Source organism: Apium graveolens, chromosome 2, assembly GCF_009905375.1.
Source record: "Apium graveolens cultivar Ventura chromosome 2, ASM990537v1, whole genome shotgun sequence".
In the NCBI taxonomy this organism is placed as follows: domain Eukaryota; kingdom Viridiplantae; phylum Streptophyta; class Magnoliopsida; order Apiales; family Apiaceae; genus Apium; species Apium graveolens.
Genome location: NC_133648.1, coordinates 265,315,056 through 265,335,545, shown reverse-complemented (window position 1 = coordinate 265,335,545; position 20,490 = coordinate 265,315,056). Strand labels below are relative to the sequence as shown.

Below are 20,490 nucleotides of genomic sequence, written 5' to 3'. Positions count from 1 at the left end.
CAAAAGAATTATGGGACTTATGTTCTATACACTTATGGGGACTTATGTTCTATACACTTATGGGGACTTATGGTGCTTTGTGGCGTTAGAGAACTTGTGTTTGAAGGATGTTCCCCAGTATTTATGGTACTTATGAAACTTATGGTTTAGGTATTTACAGAACATAAGTCCTTCTAAAGACAACCACCTTAATCCTGATTCGCTGAACTCAACGCAAATTGGTCCTATATGTACACCTTATTTGACCATCATGCCACATAAATTGCATATAATATACAAGCTTTTTAAATTAGTGGAGGAAAAATATACCCCAAGACAAAGATTATTTTAAAACTTATACAAAAACAATTGGAATAGTATCACAAGAACATGAAAATTACAAGATAAGATACCATCTTGGCAGCAACAATATAACTGCAAAAAACAAAAAGAAAAAGAAGCAAACTCACCCAGTGAATCGTCATCCAAATCTTTGTAAGTGTATCTCTTGGGACATATTGTTGTTTGCAGATGAAGGATGAAAGTACATCAGACTATAAGGAATTAATTTGCCAAGTATGTAGGTAAAGAACAATAAAGTGAACATGAAGACAACTAACTAGATTTAGTGAGGCTTTATATTGTGAATCGTCAACCAAGAGTATGTTGGCTACATCAACATATCCTTCTTCACGGAGCTTTACAGTTTCCTTGTACATTTTACGTGGATCCCTTTTGAAAGAAGTACACTTGGATTGATCCTACAAACGATTATCACCAATAATCATGTAACTTGCTAGAAGCATTGCAGAAGCAAAATTCAGAGCTGTAGCCCATGACATGAGATTTTTTACTAAAAGAGTTGAAGTATATATTTGTCATAACAGGTCTGCTAAATAGCGCACAATTTATTTTGCATGATCATAAAAAACATGTGAAAGTGGATATAACCATTTTGCTGTATATAAATATTCTTCAGATTTGTGATTTTAGTCATTGTGGTGAATTAAAAATGTTCTATAAGAAATTAGAACAAAAACACTTGTAATTGACTTACCCAAATAAATTTCAATTCTATCCTCGTAGAATAGCTTAGAATGCAGCAGATAGCTGGTGCCACGTGTTTCATGCAGTAGCGGATAGACCACAGCATTAAGACACAAATTACAAAAAACAAATATATTGACAAGGAAGATAGACACATGTATACTCCACATGCAGCGAGTTGAATAGATTTCAATTTCTACATGATAAAGATGCGCACATACTCCATCTTTGCTGACCATATGCCTACGTCAAACCTCTCCAAGCAAAACTTCACAAAATCTTCACAATGTGGCCTCCTAAAAACTTTATTTTAAAAAAAATCAAGTAGTCCAATTAAAACTTGCTGGAAAAGAATTTTGATTTAATTTGAAATTTGAAAAGATTACATAACAGTTATTATGAATCACCTGCATTAACTAAAACATCACAATTTGGCATGCACTTTCCACAATTACATGGCACAACATATGTTATGTAATTTGGTATGTGACCTGTATCATCACACGGCAGTTCTCTAACAATATCAGCAAGAACTCCATTTATGTCAAGTACTAGAAGTTTTCTTCGAGAAACAATGCCTTCTCCGCAGGCATGACTTTGCTCGTTGCCATTGTTTTTATTCTCGGAATTGCTTCCCTCACCATCTCATCCACCAACTGTTTCAACAAAAGCTTACATATATTAAATATGTAACATGACGTGTGTGTGTATAACTACCGTTGCTCACACATGCAAAATCAGTTATGAAGTAAAAAACGTGTATAAACAATGTTGGCAAGCAACGGATTCAAGGCCTTCCTAGGCAATAAATTATTCAAAAAAAATAGTGAGTATGATTGTTTGGCATTTATTTGCCCCTTTTCCTAATCACAAATCCATCAAATACCTACAACAGGCTCTTGCTTATCCTTCTTCATCTTCTTCCTTGCATAAACAGAACCCCACCTTTTCTTCTCCAAAGGGACAAGCTTCATCTCCGCTTTTAATGCAAGTATCTTATCCTCTTTCATTGCATTCTTTATTCTATCATTTGTCCAAGCTGAAATTAACGGTTTATCACCATCAACAGTCAGCGGATGCACCCTCTGGAGAAAAACAATCTAAGGAGGCGAACAAGAAGACATTGAGCATTTAATTAAACTTTAATTGCCTGAACTTTTCTCTTTAGGTATTCGTATATCTTAATTGGAAAAAAGTCAAGGTGCATCATTTAAGTAATTGAACAAGCAAATTAAACATACCTTCAAGAAGTGAATGCAGCCTCCGATCCCCGGATTCGCTCCTTCGATCTCTACACTCTCTTCTTTTCTTTCTTTGTATTCCTTGATTGCCTTAATAAGGTAATCAAAAACAAATTTGGCCCAATTGTAGTTTTGAGCATTAGATACAATAGACAGGGCACTGTAAAGATCATGACAGGGAATGTCCTTGGAACATGGACACAAGAAGCAGCCCAAGACAAAGAGCAGGAATGTTTCCTTGAAGGTTCCATCAACCATCTCCGAACTCTGTATCTTCTTCTGTAACGTGTGCAGTGATATCTTAGCAAATTTCACCTTAAAGTTTTTTTTGTCAGCGGAGGAAAGAGATGTCGGAACTGGTTCCCCCACTGCTGGGATTCGCAAAATTGTGCCCACATCTTCAACCTTGATAATTTTCCCAAAAATGGAGCACCGTCCAATATCAAATCCATCTAAAAGTATTTTAATAAACTTTAGATCTAACTACACTTTGGGCACATCTTTGAGCGTTCCGAACCCCATTTCTTCAACGGTCCTCTTCATCTCGTCATTTTTTTTTATAAATTCCATTACTTGGCCAATTTTTTTGGGGCTGCATCTGGTTTTAAGCACTGCCTGAATTTTTTCCTTTATTTTTCAATACAACACAATGGAAAAAAAAAGTACATAGAAACATTAAGATTTATTTAATGTAGCTTAAAGAAAAGATTCTTTAAAGGGAACCATGTTTCCATGCTCCACTCTGTTAAATGGGATAACACCACCATATAGAGGTTTGTAAAGAGGGACTAGAAGTAATCATACACATCAATTTCTATATTGTTGTGTCCGGGTGTTCCTCTGGACTCTATATCATTAACCTTACTTCGACGACGTGAGTAAACGAGTATCTCTTTTTCCGGTGCAATATCGTTTGGTGAGACATCAGTACTAGTAGTAGTCTTTGGAACATTTTCATTAGATAAAGAGGTAAGTGGCTCAGACTCAACCGGACGAGGAAGAACAGGACTAGGAAGATGCTCACAGGACTAGGAAGAACACTTTCCCAAAACTTGTGGAAATAAGATAAGATTATATTAATTCATTATCTGAATATTGTATATAAGTCCTGCAAAACTGAAAGAGTTATCTGTTAGTTAGAAGTTTGAATTAGTCAGCTTATCTTATGACTTAATTACCTATAATCTAGGTAACTGATTGTAGCTTGTTGTTAGGAAGTTCTATATATTGGTGTATACGTTCATTCATATTAATGAGAAATAATTTTATCTCTCACTTCATGGTATCAGAGCCAAATTAAGGCTCCTCATTTTATATTCTCTCTCCCTCTGTCACTCTCAGTTTTGTCATGGCCTCATCCGGAACCACAGGAACTCAATCGGATGACATCTCTAGTACTTCATCAATTCTTTCAAGTACTGGTGGAACATCTGAAGGCTCTGTTTTGCTTATCACGGTTCACAAGCTTAACGGACGAAATTACCTGCAATGGTCTCAATCAGTGATGATGTATGTCAGCGGCAGAGGTAAGGATGATTACTTAACAGATGAAAAGAAAGAACCCGAGAAGAAAGATCCGTCATACAAATCATGGAGGATCGAAAACAACATGGTCATGTCATGGCTCATAAATTCAATGGAAGCAGATATTGGGCAAACCTTTCTGTTTTATAAAACAGCTAAGGAAATCTGGGATGCTGCAAAAGAAACGTTCTCAGACAGTGAGAATGCAGCTGAAATTTTTGAAATTAAGAGTCAGATCCGTAATCTACGTCAAGGAGATCTGACTGTTACCCAGTATTTCAGTACTTTAACAAGGTACTGGCAACAACTAGATATGTAAGAGTGCATTGAATGGGATTGTACAAAGGATTCTCTGAAGTTCCAGAATATCATTGAAAAAGAGAGGATATTCACATTTCTTGCTGGACTCAACAGAAACTTGGATGAAGTCAGGGGGAGAATTCTCTCGATCAAGCCTCTTCCATCCATCCGTGAAGTATGTTCAGAGGTGCGTAGAGAAGAAAGTCGAAAGAAAGTGATGCTGAAAGATGTCTCGTCCCAAAGCCCCATCAATGAAGGATCAGCGCTGACAACGAGAGGACATTTTGATCAATCACAAGATCAACGCCGCAAGTCCAACAGACCTTGGTGTGATCACTGTCATAGAGTTGGACACACTAAGGACACTTGCTGGAAGATCCATGGAAAACCGACCAATTGGAAAGGAGGCCGAAATTCTGAAAAAAATTGCTATCACGTTGCTGTTGAAGAACCTATAGCAGAAGCTGTTTCATCTCCATTTACCCAGGAACAAATGGATATCTTACAAAAATTGCTTAACAAAGAACAATCTAAAAGTTCACTCATTGGTAGTGGGTCAGTGGCGCAAAAAGGTACAACACATCATGCTTTAAATGCTACAAAAGACTATGATACCTCATGGATTGTTGATTCGGGTGCTTCTGATCATATGACTGGTAATCCTACTTTGTTTCAGTCTTATCAAACTTGTTTTGAAAAACATAAGATCAAAATTGCTGATGGATCCTTTTCTCACGTAGCTGGTAAAGGAAAAGTTATTTTGCCTAATAACATGGAGTTGGCCTCTGTCTTATATGTACCAAATTTATCATGCAATCTACTTTCAATTAGCCAGTTAACAAGAGACTTACATTGTGTCACTAAGTTCTCTCCTGCATATTGTGAATTTCAGGAAATGGAGTCGGGGAGGACGATTGGTTGTGCATGGGCATCTAATGGACTCTATATTATTAACAATGAAGAAGCAAGTGGGCAAGCTTATAGTGCTGATAGTAGTAATCTTGTGTCAGTTAATAGTTGTCATGAAATAATGGTATGGCACTTTAGGCTAGGCCATCCAAATTTCTCTTATTTGAAATCTTTATTTCCTTCAATTTTCAAAAATAGAAGTCCAGAGTCCTTTCATTGTGAATTCTGCCAAGTGGCAAAACAAAGTCGTGTAACTTATCCTCCACAACCTTATAAAATCTCTGTTCCATTTTCCCTTATTCATAATGACATATGGGGGCCTTGTTCGGTTTCCAATATTAATGGTGCTAAATGGTTTATTACCTTAATAGATGATCATACAAGAATCAGTTGGGTTTACCTTATGAAACATAAAAGTGAAGCCAAAGAGATATTCAAAAACTTCCATTCCATGATTAAAAATCAGTTTCGCACTCAAATACAAATCCTCCGATCTGATAATGGAACAGAATATGTTAATTCTGTCTTAGGATCTTATCTTCGAGAAAACGGTATCATTTATCAAAGTTCTTGTCGTGATACACAACAACAAAACGGGGTAGCCGAACGTAAAAATAGGCATCTTTTGGAGGTCACTAGATCCTTGTTATTCACTTCAAATGTACAAAAAGTTTTCTGGGGGGAAGCTATACTTACTTCTGCATATCTTATAAATAGATTACCTTCCAAAGTCCTCAAAGTTTCAAACTCCAATTGATGTGCTAAAAAATCTTATCCTAATCTCAGGATTATCAATTCTATTCCACCAAAAGTATTTGGTTGTAGCGCATTTGTTCATGTTCATCATCAAGGACAAAGTAAACTCGACCCCGTGCTATAAAATGTTTGTTTGTTGGGTATTCTCCATCACAAAAGGGTTATAGATGTTATTCACCTATTACCAGGAGATTTTATACCTCTATGAATGTCAAATTCTTTGAACATCTGCCTTATTATACCAAAACTAATTTTGAGGGGGAGAATGCATGTCAAAGTCAAATTGAGTTTTGGGAAAATGTTCTTCCTAGTCCTGTGTTTTCTCGTTCTGTTGAGTCTGAGCATCTTCCTAGTCCTGTTCTTCCTCGTCCGGTTGAGTCTGAGCCACTTATCTCTTTATCTAATGAAAATGTTCCAAAGACTACTACTAGTACTGATGTCTCATCAAATGATGTTGCACCGGAAAAAGAGATACTCGTTTACTCACATCGTCGAAGTAAGGTTGATGATATAGAGTCCAGAGGAACACCCGGACACAACAATGAATCTGATCCGAAACCAGTTCATCCTGCAAATCAATCTAGTGACACATTAGTTGAGCATGTTACAGAAAAAAATCTGGATGTAGATGATGGGCCAATTGCACTCAGGAAAGGTAAACGAACTTGCACACAACATTCTATCTGCAAATTTGTTTCCATGGTGAAACTTTCACCAAAGTTCAAAGCTTTTACAACACAACTTGATCGTACATCAGTTCCTAGAGATATTCATGAAGCACTTAAACATCCAAGGTGGAAAGCTGTGGTACATGAAGAAATCAAGGCCCTGGAAAAGAATGGAACTTGGGATATTACAGAATTACCTCTTGGAAAATCAGCAGTAGGATGTAAGTGGTTATTTACAGTGAAGTACTTGGCAGATGGGAGTATTGACAGGTTCAAGGCACGATTGGTTGCTAGAGGCTTTACTCAGACCTATGGAGTGGACTACAAAGAAACGTTTGCCCCGGTAGCAAAGCTTAACACAGTTAAAGTTCTTATTTCACTTGCAGTGAACAATGATTGGCCTCTTCAACAACTTGATGTAAAGAACGCATTCTTAAATGGTGATCTCAAGGAAGAAGTATACATGACAATTCCTCCAGGTTTTGTAAATCATCAAAACAAGAACAAAGTTTGCAGACTCAGGAAATCAATTTATGGATTAAAACAATCCCCTCGTACCTGGTCTGAGAGGTTAAGTGATGTCATGAAGAGGTCTGGTTATACTCAAAGCCAGTCTGATGATACTATGTTCTTCAGATTCTCACCTAACGGTAAAATTTCAAATTTAATAGTATATGTTGATGACATAATACTAACAGGAAATGATGCGGCAGAAATGAAAAACTTGAAGATGATTCTATCAGCCGAATTTGAGATCAAGGACCTGGGATCTCTAAAATATTTCTTGGGAATGGAGATAGCAAGAACCAAAAATGGAGTTTCAATGTCCCAACGAAAGTATGTGCTAGATCTTCTTCAAGAAACAGGGATGCTCGGTTGTAAGCCAACTACTACACCAATGGAATACAATGTGAAGCTTGATTACGAGGAAAAGAGTAAAAGAGTCCACCGGTTGATAAAGGAAGGTACCAAAGATTAGTGGGTAAGCTTATATATCTTACTCACACTCGGCCTGATATTTCTTTTTCGGTAAGTGTTGTTAGTCAATTTATGCACTGTCCCAAGGAGAAACATCTTGAATCTGTGTATCGAATATTGAGATATTTAAAAATGACTCCTGGAAAAGGTTTATTTTTTGGCAAACATTCTGACCAGGGTATTAAGGTCTACACAGACTCTGATTGGGCAGGTTCAACTATTGATAGACGATCAACTTCAGGATATTGTACTTATGTAGGAGGTAATCTGGTGACATGGAGGAGTAAAAAACAATCAATAGTAGCACGGAGTAGTGCCGAGGCAGAATTCAGAGCTATAGCATTAGGAGTTTGTGAGGCTCTATGGCTTAAACGAATCCTGGAGGAGCTAAGGATGACTTCCAAACCTACTATAAATATGTTTTGTGACAATCAAGCTGCTCTAAGCATAGCTCGTAATCCTGTGCACCATGACAGAACCAAGCATATAGAGATTGATCGACATTTCATCAAAGAGAAAATAGACAAGGGAATAATTAACATATTGTATATTCCTACAAGATCACAGATAGCTGATATGCTAACTAAAGCCTTGTCAAGACAACCATTTGAAGAACTTACAGCCAAACTGGGAATGATAAATATCTATTCCTCAGTTTGAGAGGGAGTGTGGAAATAAGATAAGATTATATTAATTCATTATCTGAATATTGTATATAAGTCCTGCAAAACTGAAAGAGTTATATGTTAGTTAGAAGTTTGAATTAGTCAGCTTATCTTATGACTTAATTACCTATAATCTAGGTAACTGATTGTAGCTTGTTGTTAGGAAGTTCTATATATACTGGTGTATACGTTCATTCATATTAACGAGAAATAATTTTATCTCTCACTTCAGATAACACCATATAGAGGTTTGTAAAGAGGGACTAGAAGAAGTAATCATACACATCAGTTTCTATATTTTTGGGAGGAATTGGAAAGGAAATTACAAACCACAAATATGAGCTACGGGAATATAAATTTGTGACACAGCCTAACAGCAATTTTAATAGCCATACTTGACTCGCGAATTGTCCAATATATGTATGCGTAGACACAAAAGGTATAATTTGCTTGCTTACATAGCAAACTCAAAACCAGCTTCCCATAATCCAAAAGCTGAAAAAGTTCACATGCAAAACGTACACTATTTTTATTTTTCTGGATGCTAATACTTGACTCTAATGCTATACCATACATGGATGAAAAATAGTAATCCTAAAGGGATGAAAAAGAACCAAAGATTTTATTTTTGCACAAATCAGAACCAAAGCATTTACAAACTACACTCATGAATGTTTTTTATAAGTGTATTCTTAGCCTATTATGCATCTTTTCAGAGCAAATGTATTCTTTAAGATTGGCCTAATTAGATGTTCTAGCTCATCATCTTTGCAGAGCAAATAATATCTTAATATATTGCAAATAAGAGATGCATATACAGGAGCGGATATGTCACCGATTAATAGTTAAGATTTAGACACGCCCATAATATTTTTTCACCGAGACTAAAATACTGCATAATAACACTTATCTAATTACATAATCTCAAAATTAGCAAAATGAGGCTCATCTAATCACAAATTAACAAGTCACTGAAACCAGAAATATAGAAAAGTATAATATCTATTTGACAATTTCACAAACTACTTGTAAACTATAGTATACTCTTAACTTTTTTTATTGATAAGAGCAACAAACAGGATGACTTTGGAATACAAGTTATACTAAATCAGACAGAACATGTGAGCATTATAGGACTTGTAAATCATTTTAATGTTAAATATTTGAATATACTCAACATTTTGAATCATTCTGAATATACCCACAGACTGATGGCTAATCAGAAGTACTAGTTTCTTTGAGACAAATAAGCAAACATTTCTTTGAGACAAACAATCAAACAGTTTGCATGACCAGTTGAAAAAATGGACTTACCTCTTTCTAGATGAAGATGTACTTGTCTGTCCCTCTCTCGATGTACTTGCCTGTCCCTCTCTCCTGATTGTCCACCCATTTTGAGTATTCTGCCCCTTGTGTGTAAATCTGCCCCTTGTGTTTGTTTTGTTTTTAGATTTCAGTTAACACAATCTTCATTCTGCCCTCTTTAGTACATAAAACCGGGAGCAGGTGTCTGAATCTGCCCCGTTCACTAAAATAAGATATTTTAGTAAATTTCATTAACAAAGACAGTATAACTACCATAAGCATCTACTTATTTTACGAGAATATTTATTATTCAATTAATTAAAAATAAAAATAAAAACTACTTATCTCACGAGATTATTTATTTATCGAAAAATATATGTATAGATTCAACAACATCATAATACCGAAGATTATCCGGTCTCCAACTCGACCACGCGCAAACTCGCATTAGCGTAAGCACCATACACCGTGGGACATAAGTATCATAAATTAATGCACCTTACGTACCATAAATTAATGAACCATAGGTACCATAAGTTATCGACAGTAGATACCATAAGTTGAATGACCTTACGTACCATAAATTTGTGCACCATAACAACCGTAAATTAATAAACCATATGTATCATAAATCAAATCAGTGGACTGTAAGCACCATAGAAAAATGAACCATATATACTTATGGTATTTATGGTACATATGGTCCCGTGACGGATTTATGGAAGATATGGCACCTATGGTCCCATGATTTATGGTACCTAATGTAACGGGTTTATGGTAATTTTGGTATCACTTGAAAGAAAGAAAGAAAGAGTGGTAAAGATATATGCAAGCAATATAGTACAATACTGGTTTTGATAAGTGCTATCTAATAAATATGCATTAAAACACATCAAAATAATAAGTAGAAATCGAGATGAATATAGATCCTTAAACTTGTTACAATCGTTCATAGAGCAATCATAGAGCAATTTTTCCATGGTAAAATACATAAAGAAGCTTGTAAAAATATCATTTACTTTCCCTTTACTTTCTTACTTCCCTTTCTTAATTCCCCCATGATTTCTAATGCAGTATGAAGTAACGTGATTCGCTCCTCCTTGTACTTTTCAAGAAGAGCTATCTTACTTTCATTGTTTTTTATCACAATCCTTAACAATTCTATAATATTCTTCAACTCTGCAACTTCTACTTCAAGCTCTTCGACTGTCATTTTCAGCTTTGCACGCTCCATTGCATTCTCCATTTTGTAAAAGGATTAAAAATCAGCAAAATATATATATAGAAAAACGTAAAAGGAAAACAAAAGATCAGCAAAATGAATTGAATAGACACGTACATGGGAAGTGAATATAGACATGGGAAATGAATATAGACAGAAATAGGAAATGAATAGACACGGTTTAACTAGACAAGTATTATATATTATAAATTTGGGCTTTTTTCAAAAATACATTTTTTTATAATTTTTTTTAAAAAAATACGATTTAAAAAAAAAATTCAAAAATACAATTTTTTAAGTTTCATTTTCAAAAATACAGTTTGCAACTTCTGCAACCTAAAATGCAACCTCCGTTTCAAAGTTGATTCGGGTTGCCCCTGTGGGGCCTAAAATGCAACGTTACTGTATTTCAAAAAATTTCAAAAAAAATTGCATTTTGTATTGCAGAAGTTGCAGATCGTATTTTTGAAAATGAAACTTAAAAAATAGTATTTTTGAAAATAAGTTTAAAAATATCCGTATTTTTAGAAATTTTAGAGGTTTATGGGTTTTTTGGTTTGGGCTATAAATATATACTAGCTTAAAACCCGTGCGACGCACAGACTTACTTTAATATTATATGATTTTTTAAAATATGAACCTTGTAGTTTTAAAATTTTAAATGATATTTGATAATAATTATTTATATACACACAAATATTTATTGTCCGTGATATTTTAGAAAAAAGAGAAATTTTAGTTAAAAAATATAAAAAATATGATACGTTTGAACTGAAAAAGTTAATTGGTTAGTTATTAATAATTATAATATTATTACTTTATTTTAAATAGAAATGCCCGTGCTATTATTGGAAAATTAGGAGATTTATTTAGAAAAATAAAAAATGTAAAGCGATTTTTTGTTAGTTATTCGTAATTATGATATTATTACTTAATTTTATTAAATAGAATTGTTTGTCGTGTTTTCAGAAAAGAAAAAAATTTAGATAAAAAAATAGAAAAGATAATGTGTTTAAGCTAAAATAAGTAATTAGTTAGTTATTAGTAATTATAATATTATTAATTTATTTTATTAGATAGAATGACCGACTAAAAATTAAAATGACAAATTACAATGTTATGACTTTAATGTTTTAGAGTCCATGGAATGCCCCGACTTTTTTTTAATATTTTATGATTTTTTTGTTTAATTTGAATCAAAAATTTTGAGACACGGATTTTGTAATCTTAAAATTTTTGAATGATATGATTTAATAATAATAATAATAATTTAATATATGTTGCCCGTGATAAGGTGCATCTGTAATGCCTCAAGTTGAAGCAGCATGTAGGCGGAAACAGCATGTTCAAGTTACATGATTTTAATAATCGCCTGGGACAATAGAGCCTCTAAAGATTCAGTCTATTACATGCTAACAGTCACAACTTGACCAAAAGCTAGTACTTGAAAATATATTAGTACTTGGAATGCTAGTAGTACTCAAGATGCTAGTACCGGTATCTTTTACAACAGGTGATAAATTCCTCTTCCGGTTCTTATCGCTTTCTAGAATATTGTCATCATCAGCCTGAGTCCCCTCCAGATTGATGCCCGTCTGAAAAGTGAGAACACAACCATGTGAAGGCTGGTATTTACATTTTATACTCTATAATCCTGCAGTCCCAGTAACAGGTTTAAGTGCTTCCTAATTGAAAACCTGTTTCAGGAACAGGTTTAATCCTCAAAACTACTTTCTTTGTGACGGACAAAATGGATGATCCCTGACATAATCAGAAACAGATGTAATAGTAGCTGATGCCAATCCTTTAAGATATAATCGAAGATTGCCGTTAGGTCCTGAGGATCATACACACCATATTTGACCATCATGCAACATTATAATTTCAAAAAAAAAAAAATTAAAAAGAAGCAAACTTACCCGGTTCATCATCATTCAAGTTTTCGTAGTTGTATGACGTGGGAAATATTGCTGTATTCGGCTGTAGGATGAAATTACATCAGACTATTAGAAACTAATTTGCTACACGCATGTATGGAAAGAACAAAAAAGTGAACATGAAGACAACTTACTAGATTTAATTTGGCTTTATGCTTTGAATTGTCAACCAAGAGTATGTTGGCTACATCATCATATCCTATTTCACAGAGCTTTCTAGTTTCCTTGCACAATTCACCTTCTTTTGAACGAGTACAGTTGGATTGATCCTATAAACGCTTATCACAAATAACCATATGCAACTTGGTTACACGCCACAGTAAAAAACATAATGTGGTAGCTAGAAGCAGTGCAGAATCAGTCCTAGAAGAAATTAGATTATGTGGATACTTGCATTTTAAACACCAAGTATTGCCATCAAAATTAGATCCTCCCCCTAATCTGTGCTTTGTTCATAATTTGAGCTATCAGGATTTGTGTTATCAGAGTTTGACTCAGTCATATTCTGACTAGACTCTGACTGATGAGAACTTGTATTATTCTCTTATGTATCTGTAGAGATTGTTATGTGATCAAAGTTTATATGTTGCTCCCCCTCAACATCTGCGGTGATCAAATTACCTTTGATAATAATAATTATACATATCTATATTATAATATTAAAGATGAAATATTAAAAATTTTGGTGGATCGTGTTGACGGAGGAATTTGGTAACAACAAAACTTGAGGTTCGTGGCCGGAAACAAGATCTGTGATGGCGGTTCTTCGTCGGAAATGTGAACAGTAACCGGCGGATCCGATGAACAATATTCGTCGGAAAAGATGAATAGTGTTTGGTAGTGGTGATTATTGGGGGCTGAGATTGCTTAGGGTTAGTGGTGGCTCCTTTGCGCTCTCGCTTCTGACCCCTCACAATGTGCCTACGTACCCCTATTTATAGGGGATCAAGCCCACGTAGTTCTTGGAGAACAAGAAACCTAATGAGCTTAGATTTCTTATCCCGAGGCCCAGTAGGAAACCCACTGAAAACCGTCTTCTACTAGCTTTAGGAATATCCGCCGATGAGGCCCAACCACAAAGGCCCAAGGCTCGTCCGCGGCTTCGAGACTTCACGAATGAGGCATCTCCCTGGCCAAGGATAACCCTCCGCTACCAGCTGTTTCTCTAATCCACGGACGCAGGTATAGCCGTAGTTCACCCCAAATGTTGGACGCATCATTGTCCCCCGATAAGGAGCCCCTACCAGATTGCAGGACAAGTGATCCCAAGCTTTTGGGTGCAAAGTGCATGATACTCCGAAGTCTCCCAACGAGGACACCCGTTGACTACAGAGATAGAGCTCCCAAAGCACACACCAGATTTCACCTCACATCCCCAATGAGGACACCCATTGACTACAGGAGGAGGCCTTCAGTCCAGGCATACCCCTGGAGGTCTTTGACCACGGACACCGCCTTTCCCGTAGATGTGCTACAGGAAGGAGTTCTTCAATAGAGTACCTGCATCAAATAGGTTAGTAATAATAATCTCCGTCTTCCTTGAATCTTCCAAAGAACTTGATCATGTTTGAAGTCTTCACAAAGCCTTTTGTTCCTTTAGGGCGCGCCCTAAGGCCCACAAAAGGAAGAGATTCAATAAGGAAACTCCCTTCCTTTTCTTAGTGACAAGGCGCGCCTTCCCCTTATGCTGAGGGCGCGCCCCTTTATATATGGGGTGATGTAACCACAACTTTACCAACCATCAAAACATAGGGCGCGCCTTATGTACATAGAGGGCGCGCCTCCTTTCCTTTTGCAAGGCAAATTACCTTATCCATTCCGTAATTTCAGGCATTTCCCCCTCAACTTTTACTATTTTATCAATCTCAATCTGAATATTGTTTGTACCAATTTTTGGGCATAACAACTACCCCCCAAATTCCATATGTCATTGAAAATGGGATTGGAATTTTTCTCCTCATCCTTTATAAAATCTGTATAAACATATTTTCCAATATTTTTTTACTAGGCGCGCCTAAAAGGCCTGGAACAGAGGGCTTAATCTACTTGATGTTCTTGTTTTCGTGCATTCTAAATTGCTGTCAATCTTATAAGGCGCGCCTTCAAGAGGGCGCGTCCTAAAATTTGAAATAATTCGAAACGGTTTTCCTTATTCTTCGGGAATCGTGATTGACATGACAGATTTGACAGCTGTCCTTTTTACCTATAAATACAAGTCACCGTCAGTCATTTTCATTTTTACTTTTACTCCCAAATTTCTTTTTATTTTCTCTTTCTTCACCAAAAGCTTCAACTCCGGCGACGAACTTTTGCTCAAAGCCAGCCTTCTCTGTTACCACACTCCCAATCTCTTCCAGTCAACTTCTTCTCCATTCGAAAAGGTATGTAAAACTTCTTTCTTTTCTGGATTTCGTCACATAAATCATATTGCATGCCACATTGTCTCTTCAGCTTCCTTAATTGTTCTTGATGATATACATAAAATGATATATGTATCTGTGTATGTATATGCGTGATTTCAAATTTTTGTTGTTCTAGATCCAAAATCATTGGGTCCAATTTCTAATTTTATGTTTCTGGGAATCCCAACCGTTTATCCTCAAAATTAAAAGTATACGTCCTATGATAAGGCGTGCCTCTTTATTCATACGAGGCGTGTCCCCTTTATTTTTAGCCACACCATTGTCATCTAATCTTCCAATACATCATAGCAGTCTTTATAGATTGTATAATAGAATAGGACGCACCTTCTTAGTGTATGACTCACCTTGCCCTTCTTTTAAGTCTACCCTTACCTTTTCTGTTTCCTTCATACTTTCGTATCTCGTTCTTTCGTATTGGGTGCGTCCTCAACATTTCTTTTGGTTTTCTTGACAGCTGGAAGACGAGGGCGCGTCCTCTCTTTTTCACCCTTTCAAGAATTTCCTCACCAATTTGGGGATTTATTCGCCTCCAAATACTTACTTCGATCCTCAACCTCCAAACGCCCACCATACTCCTGAATTTCTAAACCGAGTGGCGCGCCTTCTTCGGGATTTCAAAGAGGGTACTTTGATGGCAGATTCCTCAGATAGTTCCTCTACAGAAAACATTCCTTTGTCTCGTAGACAAGGGAAGCAAAAGCTGGTTTGCAAGGACAGAACCCCAATCCCAGATAGGACAGAACTGGACGACGATGATTGGTTCGAGAGTTTGAATGCCGATAGGTATAGGGGTGTAGAGAGGGGCGCCAACGTAGGTGCAGGACCCTCTAAAGTATCCTACAGGGCAGTATCCCCAAGCCCATCTCCCCAACAAACAGAGGGCGTGCCTACTTCTCCTGTTCCTGAGGGCGCACCTGAAGCAAGTACGTCACCTCTACGTGATGAAGAAAATTTCTTTGATGAGGACTCCTTCCAATTTTCCACCTCCCCTGAACCTTCTCCAATCCCCTTCCAACACTGGGAAGTTTCTGACAGTGAATTAAATTTTGATTGGGATGAATTCGAACCATGCAATGAAGCTGTGAAGAAACGTTTCAGGAAGGAGCATGGGAAGCTTTTCTGTGTGGGCCTGTCTTCAGCTTGTTCAGATGAGCAACTAGGATGGCTCATGGAGTTTTATGATATGGAAGGCATATGGGCGCGCCCTTTGAGCATGATGCGGCCCCATATCTTTAATTATGGGAGGAATTTTAAGATTCCTAGAATGGCAACCAGCCCAAAGCTGGTATCTTTGGGTATAGGCGCGCCCTTGCACCCCTATCTTAGGGAAGTGATAGAACTTTATGACGTGGCTCCACTCCAACTTTCTCCCAACAGCTACAAGTTTATTCTGGCCCTGTTCATTCTCTATACAGACCTGGGCTTCTCTCAACCTTCCATGGCTGAAGTTGCTTATTTCTTTAACCTAAGAAAATCTGACCACGGGTACTATTACTTGGTTGTAGACAAGCAACACAACAAGAAAGGTTTCTCCTCTGGCAAGCTTAGTCATGAAAAAGTCTGGAAGGAAAACTTCTTTTATTTATATGACATTCCCAGAATAAGGATCAGATTCAACAAGTCACCAAGAAAGGGCGCGCCCTTTACTTCTTTCCTTGTATTATTATCTTTTATGTCGTTTCTTCCTTTTCATATATTTATACTTTTTCAGACAGACCAGTTGCCAACCCCCCTAAGGGCGAGCCCAAAAAATGAGCTGAAGCCCTACTCAGAGTGGCTGCTGAAAGGTGGAACCTAAAGACCTTAGTTACCCGGACTAATCTGATGCGAGTCGGAATCCTTTCTGACCAAGTAGGGACAAAGTGTAAATATGTAAAGTTTAGGAAAGGCACCCCTATTTCCCGTATAATCGACCTAGATAGCGAGGAAGAGGCTGGAGAAGAAGAAGAAGAAGAAGAAGCAGATGCCAGCTCTTTTCAAGGCCAAGATCCTTCAGGTTCAACAACTTGTAGAGTCTACAGGCGCGCCTTTCTACCATTGGCGCGTCCTATTTCTTTTCTGTTAACCTTTGTTGTAACACCCCCAGATCCGGGGTCAGGGATCCGGGTCGTCACGGTCTTTCTTTCCATATTATCACTTCACTTAATTAATAATAAATAACCTTATGCTGTGACCCCATACTAACACACACCACAACCCGTTATAGTCTCAGAGATGAAATTGAAATAAGTACAAGTCTTTGAATCCACAATTTAAAAGTTATTACAACCCAAAATGATTACTTAATAAGTTTACAATTAATTGCCATTATCTGCCATAAGTTATAATTATACATAATTGATTCTCAAAAGTAGATGGTCTGATCTACAGATAGATCTACCTCTGCAGCTATAGCAGCTATGATCTCAACGGGAAGGCGCGGGGCGCTTCCCACGCTCTTGCGCTGGGTCTGCTTGAGTCTGGCCATCCTTCCTAACTGTTGTTGTGTGATGAAGAAATAAAGCAAGAGTGAGCATTACAGCTCACAAGATAATATATAGTGTAATCAATAATGCAAGTATCTAATAGATAACTTACTGAAAACCTTTATCAAAAGTAAGATAATTACTTACTAGATATAAGCTTAAAGGAAGATGAAGTTACCAAATACTTCACTATACTTATATCATTTATAAGGCTACTTGAACTACCACTGTTCAAAGTATTATAGGTTTAAAAAAGGTCATCCCATAGATGAGACCACAAGTTAAGACTTGAATAGATTCAATCTTTGAAATATTATTGAATGAAATAAAGTTACGAGATACTTTATTTAGTCCCGATATATATCCACATATATATCTCTTAAACATTTCCTGGAACCTCTGTTATGTAAAGTATGAACAGAGTTTGTAACATCCAATGAATTTTGGAAAGGAAAAGAATTTTGGCATAAACCTGATATCTTACTGATCAGGAAAAGATACCAATAAGTAACCTTTTCTACTAGTAGATGGATGAATCCCCCACCGGTCATCACCCTGGCCACATAAGGACCTTGTGCTGGACCGCCACCCGGCCTCATACGCGTTGATGGACTGCCACCCAGCCACTTACACTTTGATAGACCGTACCCCGGCCTGTCGCTTATGCCGACTCAATTAGATGGGCTTACTTCCCGAACGTTGGGTAAGTAATCAATTCATTTGTTTTCTCAAATCAGCAACCACGTTTCGAATGTAAAATGCACCACAGAGCTGGATCCCCCAGGTTTTGAGCGAGTATTTAAATCCCCTTTGAAAGGAAGATCTTAAATATAAAAATGAGTTTTGGGATCCGCTCTAACTTTAAAAATCATTTTGAAGACTCGAAAACATTTTGAAGAATATTTGGAGTACTGCTGATTTATTAAAATAAATCAGTCCCGATATATTAGAAAATATCTGAATATTATTATTTAAATAATATTCTCATAAAGAATAATCTTTATAAAAATAATTGAAGTAGAAGTTTTAAAACTTATACTTGAAATGGATATTAAATAACCAAAGATATACTTATATGAAAGTACTATCTTTATTTGAATAATCGAAAATAAGTTTGATTATCGACACCTTATTCTTTAATAAAATAAAGAATATATCTCAGCAAATAATCGGAGTCATAGATCCTCAAATGAATATTCAAATAATATTCAATAAATAAAATAAGCTGAGTCATAAGCCCTCGAATGAATATTCGAAATAATATTCAATAATAAAATAAAGGAGTCATAAGTCCTCGGATGAATATTCGAAATAATATTCAATAATAAAAATAAAGGAGTCATAAGTCCTCGGATGAATATTCGAAATAATATTCAATAATAAAATAAAGTTATCGAATAAACCTTATTCGATTAATAGTTTTGAAAACTATAACCATATATATATATAAATATATATATATAAAATCTACTCGGGGTCCTCGACTCCCGGTTTTAGAAAATGTTTTCACCTTTGGGTCCCTATACTAAGGGTATATGCAAATTACTGCTATTCTCTAGCATAGGTATTATCAACTGAACCAACAGATATATATGGCAAGGATACGAAACAGGCATGCATATATATACCATATCAGCATGCTTCAATATATCGCAACATTTGCTAATTAACCAACATGCATCTATCGCAAGATAATGCATATACATATATACATCACAACAACAGTATAACGGGTAGAAAACTTGCCTGAGCGACTGGGGGTGATAAAAGGCTCGGGACGAGTCTGGTAACCTATAAACAACAAGTAAGTTGGAATTAAACCAAAGTCACTTGTAAATCTATACTCTAACTACCTTAGACTCTAACGCTCGCTTTGCGCTTACTGATTCTCTTAAGTCACTCGAGTACCCTCGGCTCCACCATTTTTTATAATTTAACCATTACAAGTTTTAAGGCGATTCCTTCGCGAGTGTCTTACCAACTGCCTAACACTCTTACCATAATTGTTTCATACACTAATTAACCCTTTTTGGTCTTTAACCTATGTTTCAAAGTAAGGCGAGGGGAAAAGTTTCGTTCGCGAAACGCCGTTACTTGAAACGGTCGTTTCTCCTAAACCGTGCATCAAAATCGAACGAACTACATATCAAAACGAAGCTCGTAACATGAGCTATCTAAACATGGAAATGGTTAATATCTAGCAGGGGGTTCTCAGGTCCTAATGTTATGAACAAAAGCAGTCTAAAGTAAATCGGACATTACGACGGCTATGTTTACGCGATTTCCCAATTTTAAACCATTCAAAAACCATCACAATTCAACCTCAATCCATTTATACAACCAAAGTCCATCCTTATCACATCATAACAGCCCCAATCAATTCAATATTAACATTTATACTTATGCCTAAGCTTGAATTTAACTATACTTAAGTTCTTTTAACCAAAACAACAAGATTCACCATTCCATTTCACTACCACTCCAACCCACACTCTAAACCACAAGCATTAAGCTACTACATCACCATAATAATCGAAATCATCTTATAATACAAAGGAATCTAGGGTTTGGAGATGATATACCTTCCTTGAAGTGGTGGGAGTAGCTAGGAAGCCTTAAGAAGCCTTGAGGAGTCTTAGGAAAGCTTGGATCTTAAAGGAAAAACAAGAAAATCAAGTTAAAATTCTTGAAGTCACTATTCATTGTCTTCTTCATTGATTTATTGAAGAAGATTAAGAATGAATGGGGTGCTTAAACTCATGATATAGCCATAACTATGCATAAGGATGATTAGGGAATTATCTTACCAATTTAGGAAGCCTTGATCTTGAGTTTTGAATTTCTTCTTCCTTTGCAATAGTAAAAGCCGAGAGCAATGAAGAAATAATGCCTTGGTTTTTTTTTGTTTTGATGAAGAATGAATTATTTGGCTTGGTTGGTTGTAGTTTTGTTTTTGTTTTGGTAAATTACCTATTTGCCCCTGATTTTGTATGGTTAATAATCCACCACATTTCCTTCCTTCCCATGTCATGCTTATGTCATGCTATGATGTCATCTTTCCCTCCTTGTCC

The 20,490-nt window shown here is 36.3% G+C and overlaps 1 protein-coding gene across 10 annotated transcripts; it reads right to left on the bottom strand.

The window, feature by feature from the left end:
• Positions 1-262: 262 nt before the first annotated feature.
• Positions 263-9,654, bottom strand: LOC141708424 (uncharacterized). Of its 10 annotated transcripts, none has more exons than XM_074512054.1 (7): positions 9,382-9,624; positions 2,268-8,132; positions 1,917-2,126; positions 1,434-1,682; positions 1,248-1,322; positions 1,037-1,089; positions 263-740 (listed from the first exon to the last, which is right to left on the bottom strand). In XM_074512054.1, exons 2-4 carry the CDS (start codon positions 2,523-2,525, stop codon positions 1,578-1,580), a joined length of 573 nt encoding a protein of 190 aa, XP_074368155.1. In that variant the 5' UTR covers positions 2,526-8,132; positions 9,382-9,624; the 3' UTR covers positions 263-740; positions 1,037-1,089; positions 1,248-1,322; positions 1,434-1,577. The 10 variants fall into 10 exon arrangements, 9 of the variants coding, with proteins under 9 accessions (XP_074368155.1, XP_074368154.1, XP_074368153.1 ...); XM_074512053.1 differs by having other exon boundaries at positions 1,248-1,329; positions 9,382-9,623; XR_012569477.1 differs by having other exon boundaries at positions 1,037-1,329; positions 1,913-2,065; positions 9,382-9,654.
• Positions 9,655-20,490: the final 10,836 nt, after the last annotated feature.